The following is an 11,640-nucleotide window of genomic DNA, read 5'->3' as shown; positions in this document are numbered from 1 at the left end:
AGATAACTAGCCTGGTCCTACCAGACCATCGTACTTCATTTCATTTGTACAGAAGGTCTGGAAGGTCTGCTCAATTGACAAACGTTCACTCACTTGGAGGTGGGTGTCTGTAGAAGTTTTTAAATGATTGGATCTGCCCAGTGCCACTCTGGATCTGCCATAACCAATCGCATAGCGCTTGGTCGTGACGTATGTCATGCGACGGGACCGGCTCCTTCACCACTAACGGAGCCAACTGGAAAATCTAACTTTTCCCGAACCCGGTGGGGAGAAGCGCCACAACATCACGGCCACCAACAAAACTCAGCAAAGCTTGTTCTTGCTCTGGCTTTAATTGATCAATATTCGGCAGCGATCCCACAACAGACCGAATAGCTTCTCTCGTATCCTTCTCCATTGTCTTCCTCTGACTACAACTGAAACTGGCGAGCGACCTAGACGTCATCGTTCTCAGCCACTCCCTTTGTTCGCTGATTGGACCGCCAGAAATCTGGTTAACATGGAACGCATTTACATTAAGCAGCCCCAGACCTATGCTGCGTTCGAGTATTCTCTGAGAACCAACTCGGATCTCGGATCTGACGCCACGCCCACGCTTCAAGCGTTTTATTATTTCGCTCGGTCGTTGGAGGAAAACATGGACGCCACCCGGAAAGCTGTTTTTTTTCGTATCCGTGCTTCCGTAAATTTACGGAAGGAGTCGCTAGTGTTTTACGTACGGACATGAATTTATTTACGGACAAAAGATGGGGGAGCGTATGATAATGGCCGTTTTTAGGAGACCGGTACTTTGGAACATGAGGATCGACATATACAGAGATAAAAACAAAACCAACCAGGCTTGGAAAAAGATCGGCGAGGAGTTTGGCCTGCCAGGTACTTACATGTTTTGCGAAAAACATAAAAACTTCCATACGGTATCTCCGTAAAACGACGGCGAAAGTTACATTTTTTGAACGTATACGGACATACCGGACAGAAATTTTACGGAGGGGAGGAGTCTCGGAGGAAAATCGGACATTACGGAGAATCACATTGGAATGAATGGACTTTCGGTCGGAGACGGTTGGATCGCATACGAGAATGTACGTATGTCCCATATGAAAGTTTACCATGGTAAATGTACCATGGTAAACTATGGTACATTTTGTACCATAGGATTTTTGACAAGTACCATGGTAAATGTACGATGGTAAGGTACCATGGTAAATGTACCATGGTAAGTGTACCATGGTAATTGTACCTTGGTATACCATGGTAAATGTACCATGGTAAGTGTACCATGGTAATTGTACCTTGGTATACCATGGTATACCATGGGATTTTTGACAAATTTACCATGGTACATTTACCATGGTACCTTTACCATGGTACATTTTACCATGGTACCTTGTCATGGTACTTTTACTGTGGTAATTACCATGGTACATTTACTATGGTAATTACCATGGTACCTTTACCATGGTACATTTTACCATGGTACCTTGCCATGGTACCTTTACCATGGTACCTTGTCATGGTACATTTACTATGGTAATTACCATGGTACATTTACTATGGTAATTAATATGGTACATTTTACCATGGTACCTTTACCATGGTACATTTTACCATGGTACCTTGTCATGGTACATTTACCATGGTAATTACCATGGTACATTTACTATGGTAATTACCATGGTACCTTACCATGATACCTTACATTTTACCAAAGTTTACCATAGTAAATGTATCATAGTAAGTGTGCCATACCATTGTACAAGGAGTGGTAGCTGTCAGGTTGGCTCTGTATCATATGCTTGGCAACAGCATCATAGAACTTAGATAATCTGAAAATTATGAAATGTGTCAGTCCAAACAATACCATATTTTCCTGCACGACTTTGGTTATGTATTAGGCTTTACGTAAAAAACACAAATGCTTAGATACAATGAATCGTTTTATTTAATTATATTACAACTCAAGAGGACCAGAATAAAAAATACATATAACCTCAACCAATGACACAAAGGTTATCCATTTTCTACAAAAAAGATAAGCTACATGAATTTATAAGTTCCTCCCTATATGACCAAATATATTCACAACCGTGCAATATTTAAAACAAAAGACAAACCACACATGAACTGGTGCATTAACATAAACATGATATTCTATCAAGTACAGTTTCAAGCAGTATCAAGACTATCACAGATGTACATGTTGTGTCCTGTTTGAAATCACTGGCTTAGCTGTTGATATATAAATGTAGTACTTACAGATCGAACTTTTCGCTAACATTCTGATTAAAATCTCCATATATAGCATTAAGTCCGGTCAGACTTCTCTTTACGCCGCAGAGTTTTGGCTGCATTCGACAATTTTTCCCTCATGAAGCGCCTGATGTCAGCTTCCGCTGCCTCGGGGAAGACCTTGCGTGCTTCAGCTGTGCATAAAAAAACAAAGATTAAGTAACACTGCCCCTTGTAGACATTGACAACTGAATGCAAGGATTAATTAACGCTACCATTTTGGTGGTTCATGTATTTATATATACTAGTCACAGATCACATGCGAGAGTACCACCAACACAAATAGCATGTTTGGGATCAATTTCAATCAAATTCCAAGCACTTGACAATCATGATAAAAACTGGATGTATCCAGCACCATATGAAAGGAAACCCATACTACTGATATATGTGCTATGGTATGAACCAGATTAGACCACAATAATTAGTTCCTTTTCTGAGACAAAATTACTTAAATTATTATGGTAATGCATATATTATGTTTGTAGCATTCAAGGAGTCACCCTACATTAAATAATAGATATTTCAGTAGGTGCATGGCATCAAGTAACCTTTAATTAGCAGGTCTTAATTTCCATTTACCTTTTGCCACAAGGAGTCTCAGTTGAGCCAGATGGGGTCTCAGTTGCATGATCTACAATAAACAGTTATTCATGTATTTATACATAGGACCACTTGTATGTTAATTCCAAATGTTCACCATATTCCCTCAGAATAGCTCAGCCTAACATAATGAGAAATCTCACTTGTGCATTTTTGTACTTCTGCAAAATACTTTTGCTGGCACTTTGTGCAGTTGTTGCCTGCTTGCGTTTTGACTTGGTCTTCGGCTGCAATAAAAAAAAGTAATTAACATATATAATAGCCATTATTGCATATGCACCAGCATTTAAATTGCTTCTTATAAGATTGTTATTAAGATAAAGGATACCAAAACACTGTTAAAAAGGATAGATAAATAAGCTTTTATCAGAAGTAATAATAAGATATAAGGTAACTATGAGACTATTTGACCATTTTGTTCAGATTAGTTAAAAAAAAAAATTTGGTCAACAATAATTAAAGCTATATACTTTTAATAATGTTTGGAATATTAAATCAACATACTAAATTGTATATAAAATGCAGAATGAACTACAATACATATTTAAAAATGTTAATTAAAATCTGCATAAGAAGATTCCATGGATACCTCATTACCTCGGCCACATGCTCATCATTTCCATCCTCAGATGGCACGTTCTTTGAATTTGGAATTTTTCGCCTTTGGCCTTTTCCACATTTAGATGTAGGTAGGTGTGACTGCCACATCCAGAAGGCCTAACTCCGCTTTCTTCCTCACTTCGACCAGTTCTCTCCTATCCTCTATGAAATCGGGATTAAATAGAAAGAACATCAGATAATGCATATAAGTCATAATTAACTTCCATTTAATAAAGTTGCAACAAGCTTAGCTGCATGAGAACTAGATCTAGGCGATAGGCCTAGTAGATGCATATATGCATGCATAGGTGTAAATTATTTACGGAAATTACTGCACGAGCACACTGCAGTAAATTAATAGATAGGCCTACATCTAACTGATATAATTAAGTATGCCTATATACGGTACTGTTATAAGTTACTATAGGTCCAAATAGAACATGATTTTATGTAATTGTCAGTCTTACCTCCGGTTGCCATTATTTTGGCCGAACAAAGTTTAACTTTTCCATTTCGTTCCCTCCATCGCACGACATATTCTTGTGCTTCATTCTGCTCGTCAAATTCTCCCTCAATCCAGGAGAGCTCACCAATGTCGACAGAAAAATCATCAAAGGCAAAAACAGCTAACATTACCATCTTGTTAATATTGATAGTTCTTCAAGTCAGACTACTTCGAACCGCAACCGTTAGTGCTCCGCTGCGAAAGGCCGCCACAATATTTAAAAAGCTCCACTCCGGATAAGCGGTAGGTCCTAAAACTCGGACTCACGTGATAATTAGCGGTCTAACAGGATCATGCAAAAATGAATATGCAATTTTCAAACTGACTACACTCGATAGCTCTGTGAGTAATGGTCCAAGCGCGAAAAATAAGCATTTGATATTCAATATTCCGCATTGTACCAGATTTCATCGCACATGCGCACACCTGCGACCGGAAACTGGAGTGCGATCCAGAACGAGGATTGCGTCAAGTTGATTGAGATGAAAGAGCACTGGCGACCTATCTGTAGTTGTTTTTAGGAGTGGGATCGAGAAATGGATCGTGGGAGAAAGATTCCGCCATCTTATAAGCGATATTTATCTGACGAATCACAAGATATTCCTCGGACTACTGAGTTATATCGAAAGCTTCCGAAGTCGGCGAGAACGGAACCGACGTCATCGTCAGATTCTGAAGATGAATTACAAGGGTTGCCGCCTGCGTCTGCATCAGAGATTTCAGAACAAGAACTTTCAGAACAAGAACAAGAACAAGTTGTACAATGTCAAATAGAGTAAGTATAAGTGGATCGGTGTAACTTACACCTGATGCCATTTATTACCTGAGCAACTTTTTAACTGTTTAAGGCTTAAGCTGCTCATGCAGCAATTTTTCACCTACAGTGTGATTTTAGAAATGTTATTTTGGCAAAACGTTCTGTAATGTTGGCTCCATGAGTAGATGTGTGATCATATGTTAGAAGGTAAATGCAATGCTGTAATGTGCAAATGTTGATGGTATACAGTGTTTCCCCTAGAATTTTTTTTAGGCCCGGTGGTAAGAGCTGATAGTGTGATTTGTTATACATTTTTCACGGGATGCTAGAGTATTTGTTGGTTATTTCCATATAAAACACTTGCTTAGCCATCACAAGTTGATAATGATTCAATAAACACGTTATTAACAATAAACTAATTTTATTTACAATACAATTTTTGGTGGTGCCATGCTAATGATGATATACCTGAATGCTGTCAGATTGTCCGTTATGATGGGGCATCATCTGCGCACGCGCGACACCGCGTTTTATTTTTAATTTTTTAATTTTTTTTTTTTTTTTTTTTTGGCCGGTTGTTGGCCTGGCGGGGGCGCTCGTTGGCCTGGCGGCCCGCCAGGCCTGAACAATGGTAGGGGAAACACTGGTATAGTAATATTAAGTTACATAACACAGCCATAATTGTCCACACAAGTTTCACCCATTTGGCTACAAAATGGCTTATATAACCACGGCAGGGCTGGTAATTTATTGCATAATATAAGTTATGTGCTTATATTTATACAGGCATGAACGGGTAAATCACAATCAGGGTCAAAAGTAAAAAATAACACTGTTACATGAGATTTAATATATTTTACAGTGTAAGAAATAAACCTTGTAAGTAAAATCTTCCATGTGATACTTAAATAACTTAGTTAAAGAAAAACGTATTCAAATCTAAACATTCTGGATACAATTAGTCATTTTATGATCTGAAATTGATGAAATTCCATTTTTATGAATGTTCATTTTACATATCTTAATGTTCAGTCTGTATATTCTTTGTTTAATATTGATGCAATATAGTGATTTTTATTCATCTATGGTGCATTGGGTCAATTTATAATTGGCTGAATTGAACTGCATGGTGTTGAATTATTAGTTTATGACACTTATGAAAAAATATCCATTATATATGCTACATTCTATATACCATATATTTGTCCTTTTTTATTTATGGTACTCTATATTTAGTATATCGAGGCAGTAAAATAATCAGTGTATAAGCAATAACTCATTCTCTCTTTAAAAAATATTATTTCATTTAATTATATAAATCATTATTTTCTATGTCAAACATTTGTATGCGTCTTATGTGACATGTTTTATAGGTATAATATAAGTGTCAACTTGGTACCATATGGTCAGTTACTGTGTAACTGAAGCACAAATATTTACATTAATTTTCCCTTTATGTATATTTTTATATATTGTCTTTCTAGTGACATCAGTGATTCATCTGAAGATGTCTCTGCTGGCTCTGGCCCAGAAAGGGGATTACAAATGGAAGTTGGAAATATGGATGAACATGGAGGCAACACATGTGACAGTGAGCTACTACAGCATATGGTAGGCCTACATTATTTTCCATATTTTTTAATGATGACATATGCGATATATCAACAATTAATGCAACTGTGTACAATGTTAAAGTTAAGTAAAAAGAACATTTCACCTTAAACAATACTGGAATAAGTTTGATAAGCGATAAGAAAAGGAGCTGAGAGAGGAAAGAAGAATGCAGAATAAGGCTATTCTTCAACTTTGGTGAGACATAAGCGATAATGATTATGTTAACAAGATGTGAATCCTCTTCAAAGCAGCAGTGTTCATAAGCCGGATAGAAAATAATGACCAAGCCAATATAGCCATGGAACCTTGCATTAATACTAATCCTGATATTTCATTTCCAGAATGCTCAACAAGAAGAATATGACGGCGCAGAGCAATATATAGCAGGGGATGGCCACGAACATGGACAGCCTGGCTTTCGTCAGGTTAGTTTATATATATAACTTGTCTGTTATAACAAGTAATGTGTAAAAACGGGTGACTTTTTAGTTTTACTTAGAGAACCATATCAAGGTGTAGCGTGCCGAGGGTGTAAGTGGCCAAATCGTATTGCTGCCACGAAAACTGTAGCGTGCCAAGGGTGTATGTTGTAATTACACACTGCTCTGGGGCCCACACCGTAAACTAAACACAGTATACAGTGTGGGGCCCCTACCCCCCCCTCCACGGATTTACTGCGCCTGTGCTGCCACCCCATACAAATGTATGATCAAACTATCAATACAATTGAAATATATATGGCATCAGCCTCTATAATTCAAAGAACCACCATGGTCACAAACTGAAATATCACTGTACATGCTGCCTCAAGTCTCTCTTTACATTCAATATATCCTCTAGTTGCCTAATTGGTGGTCGCATAAATCTATTACAGTATTCCTCTTATCCCCAAGCAAATTTTTTACATACCACTGCTGATTCCTCTCAATATACCTCCAAAATACAGCTCTCTGACCTAGACCTCCAAGACAAGCTTATTCCCACATTTTACCTTCCTGATACTGCACAAATACTTTTGTGACCACCATGGTCACAAACTGAAATATCACTGTACATGCTGCCTCAAGTCTCTCTTTACATTCAATATATCCTCTAGTTGCCTAATTGGTGGTCGCATAAATCTATTACAGTATTCCTCTTATCCCCAAGCTAATTTTTTACATACCACTGCTGATTCCTCTCAATATACCTCCAAAATACTGCTCTCTGACCTAGACCTCCAAGACAAGCTTATTCCCACATTTTACCTTCCTGATACTGCACAAATACTTATGAAAGAAAATAGCAAAGACTCAAAGAAAAGAGTAAAGAGGTGCGCTGATTCTGCGCTAAGAGGAGAAGGTTACTAAAGAGGTGTGCGGATGCTGCGCTAAGGGGAGAGAGGTGCGCAAACGTTGCGCTGAGAGTGTGTTAGAGGTGCGCTGATGCTGCGCTGTCCCCCCAACTCCAACTGGCTTTCTGGCTTGATGTAGGGCCTTTGATACCCACATCCGAGTGACGCTACCCCTAAACTGACCAATGAGCGTAACTGAAATGAAAGAAACTGTATTCATACACTTTAAAATAGGGCCAAGATGCTCATCATTATCCTTCGAACTACTGGGGAAACTTGCTACATAAAAAAAAAAAGATACATAAACTATTCATAAATATACTGGAGATAAATACTTGAATCCTCTAAATCTTCTCCCGAACTTGCTTCTTTCCTCTCCTGGCAGATGTTTACTACGCAATCTCACCCACGCGCCCCCTGCCGTTGTATTTCTTCCTACCATTATGCTAGTTCCCATATGCCGTGCTACTTCTTATCATTCCGCTAGTTCCCCTATGCAAATTCGCAACAAAGGCATGGCATTGATTCAACAGACCCCCACCAACTGCAGCACCTTTCAGCCCTGACCTAAATGGTTATAATTTTTGGTGATTGATCTTTGTAACTGTTGTGCAATTATATAATTGTATAATTGTATAACACTTCTTAACAATATCTATAATGCAAATTGTTATGATCTGTATATGGGATAACAATGATTTGTTGTGTAGCAAGTATTGGATAAATGACAATTATCAGCATAATACCTATTAAAGTGCAATATTTGTTGATGTTTTTTCAGGAGAAGCTGTTTGATGAAAAGCACTTTGACGCCAACAACCCTGTCTTTGAAGGAGCTGATGTTTCAAAGGGACAACTGCTAGCGATGCTGATGGGGTTGTGCCTAAGGCACGGATTATCTGGTGTTGCCATGAAAGACCTTCTCGATTTGTTTAATACCGTCATTCCAGGATGTGTTCCCTCAAGCAAGTGGTACTTGGACAAAGCTTTCTTCAATCTGTCCGACAAGGTAGAGTTGCATTTCTATTGCACGGACTGTGTAGGATACATCGGCAAAGGACCAGACTACCATTGTGAAACTTGCCTGAAGCATTGGCACAAGGAGGAACTTCTCAAATCTGCAAGTTACTTTCTGGTGATGCCTTTAGCCGATCAGCTCAAAAACATCTTGCCACAGTCGGCACTGCGGGGCCACTTTCGACATGATGAGAGTGTAGGAGACATAAACACAGGAAAGCTATACCAAGATCAGGGTGATTTTATCGACAATCCGGACAATGTCACCATATCTTTCAATTGTGACGGCGTTCCCGTTTTCAAATCTTCGCAGTATTCTCTTTGGCCAATACTCTGCACAATAAACGAGCTGTCACTGGACGAAAGAGGCAAATCCATTATGTTGCATAGTTTGTGGTTTGGGCGGCACAAACCCCGGGTCGACACCTATTTCGCTCCGTTCATTGCTGAGCTCCAGAGTTTACATGAGAATGGTGTAGCTTGGATCGATAGTACTGGCCTGCAGAGGAATAGTAGAGTGCATGCACTAGTTTGTGTCTGTGATGCTGTGGCGCGGGCCATGATTCAAAACTTTAAACAGTTTAACGGAAAATATGGATGTGGCTTTTGTTGCCATGAAGGTGAAGTTGTTGACAAGGGAAAGGGGCACACCAGGGTGTATCCTGTAAAAGCTGATATAGTTCCGTTAAGATCCATGGCGAGCACAGTTGAGTTAGCCGAAAGAGCAACTGAGAGCGGCGAAGCTCAGATGGGTGTCAAAGGGGCGAGTCCTTTGTTTCTGTTACCTTCCTTTGACTTTGTCAAAGGATTTGTACCAGATTACATGCATTCTGTGTGTCTAGGAGTCGTTAGACAGTTTACCAACCTGTGGCTTGATGGCAAGTATAGTGCCGAAGAATATCACCTACTCCCTGACCAAATGAGACAGATTGACAGTGCCCTATGTGAGATCAAGCCCCCAAGTGAAGTCAGGCGAAACCCAAGACCGCTTTCTGAGAGAGCCTTTTGGAAAGCCACTGAATGGAGAGCGTTTCTGTTGTTGTATTCCCCAGTTGTTATGAAAGACTTTCTACCCAGGAGGTTTTACAAACATTGGATGCTACTTGCATTTGCATTACATATTCTTCTCTCCTCCGTGACAACGCAGGATCAGGTCAACTGTGCAGAACTGTGTCTGGTCCAGTTTGTGGCACAGATTCCTCAACTGTATGGCATCGAACACTGCTCATATAACTCTCATTTGCTTGTGCATCTGGCACAGAGTGTGAGGGACTGGGGGTCGTTGTGGGCCAAATCTGCATTTGTATATGAAGATGCAAATGGTAAGTTACTTGATTTGTTCAATGGCACGCAGGCGGTACCTTGTCAGATTTTCAAGTACTTCTTTGCCCAGCAGAGGTTAATTCGTTCAGGAACTGCAGTGTTTGAGGACGCACCAAGACCAGTCCGTGAGCTTTTTTGTAGATTAACCGGTTTGGATTATCTGACAAAGGCAGGAACTGTCATTGCCAGGCACATAGTGATGTTGGGGAAATGTAATTACAGGCAGTTATCTGCGTGTGAAAGAGTTGCACTGGAAAATAGATTCCCATTAAACGATTATCTGCACAATATTCCTTGTCGAATATTCAAACGTTGTGTTGTATGGAAAATGTTACTGACAACCCAAGGCTACGCAGCTGGCTACAAGAGAAACAATTCTGTAATTGCAACAGAAGGAACATATGGGTTGATAGCTTCTTTTGTAGTCTTATCCAAAGTCTGTCAATGCAAACAAGATTGTTCATGCTCAGAGTTGATTATATATTATTATGAGTTGTCTCCGACGCAAAACCAATTTGTCGTCTATGACGGTGATATCAATGTCAATGTGTCAAAGTTCCTTGTTCAGGTTGAGAACACTGGACGTTTGATGGTGTGCACCTCAAGGGAAGTGAAGGCCAAGTGTACTCTTGTGGAACATGCTAACCGTGTTCACGTTGTAAAAATGCCTGCATTTGAAAGGGACTAAAAATAAGTTTCTTTGTGATAATCTACACTGCTCATTCGTTTATATATAGTTATTCTATCGAGAGTTTTCGGTCAAATTGACAAAACTTTATGTTAGTAAACTTCAGAGTAAGTTTTTAACTCATGTTGCTTATTTTATTAACATATGATTCAACTAATGGTGTACAGGAGTAAACGGTTTAACATTTAAAATGTAATTTCTATTATGGATTGTGTTTTGTTCTTACCGTGCCAAATGTTTGCTTCCACTACATTGCAATTTGCAAAAGTGTAAAAGAGAATTTCTAATGAGGAATGTGAAGCCAAACGTATTGTGCACGACTATTTTATAATGTTCATGTCCTTCATATGACTTTTCTCTTAAAGTACACTGATTTTAATCGTACATGAAGCATACATAAGTGGATGATATGTTGGTATCTATAAGTTATCACAAATGAACGTTGATGCTGTTTAAATAAATACATCAATGATCAATTGTACATCTTCATAAAATGTGATTTGCTGTGTCTCCAAAAGTATATTCCTTTTTGAAAGAAAATAAATCATTTATAATTGGATATGCTTGTGTCTTGATGTTATTACACATGTACCGTTGTGCTGTTTAAGAAAATACATTCATAGTAAAAGTTCCATGTAACATGATATTGTGCATTATGAAAGGTACAAGGGATAGAGAAGGGGGCCCAGGACAATAGAGGACTTTGTAGTGGCGAGGGGTACTGACTTTAGCAGGGACTCTTGCTGGGCTAGTTTAATTTTGACAAACATTCTACATCATGCGTGATATATTATCAGCACTTATATCGACTTTCTGACGTAAAGATCTAGATCTTTAGATTGTTTTATTCAAGAAACTCTTGGTTTCAATATCTATTTTGTAAAGTAAATCCACGCAGATTATTTCCA

At 38.8% G+C, this 11,640-nt stretch overlaps 1 protein-coding gene and 1 long non-coding RNA gene across 3 annotated transcripts; one reads left to right on the top strand and one right to left on the bottom strand.

The window, feature by feature from the left end:
- Positions 1-2,215: 2,215 nt before the first annotated feature.
- Positions 2,216-4,317, bottom strand: LOC115553467 (uncharacterized). The gene is made up of 5 exons (XR_003978460.1): positions 3,963-4,317; positions 3,493-3,657; positions 3,039-3,122; positions 2,875-2,926; positions 2,216-2,426 (listed from the first exon to the last, which is right to left on the bottom strand). It is a non-coding gene; the product is annotated as an uncharacterized LOC115553467 (long non-coding RNA).
- Positions 4,219-11,146, top strand: LOC115553466 (uncharacterized). 2 transcript variants are annotated; one of them, XM_030369733.1, is made up of 4 exons: positions 4,219-4,775; positions 6,242-6,368; positions 6,713-6,796; positions 8,486-11,146. In XM_030369733.1, the coding sequence occupies exons 1-4, from the start codon at positions 4,537-4,539 to the stop codon at positions 10,730-10,732; spliced, it is 2,697 nt and encodes an 898-aa protein (XP_030225593.1). In that variant the 5' UTR covers positions 4,219-4,536; the 3' UTR covers positions 10,733-11,146. The 2 variants fall into 2 exon arrangements, with proteins under 2 accessions (XP_030225593.1, XP_030225594.1); XM_030369734.1 differs by lacking the exon at positions 4,219-4,775 and having other exon boundaries at positions 5,812-6,368.
- The last annotated feature ends 494 nt before the right edge of the window (positions 11,147-11,640 follow it).

Source organism: Gadus morhua, chromosome 11 (assembly GCF_902167405.1).
Source record: "Gadus morhua chromosome 11, gadMor3.0, whole genome shotgun sequence".
NCBI classification, from domain to species: Eukaryota; Metazoa; Chordata; class Actinopteri; order Gadiformes; family Gadidae; genus Gadus; species Gadus morhua.
This window is presented reverse-complemented; position numbering and strand designations above follow the sequence as displayed.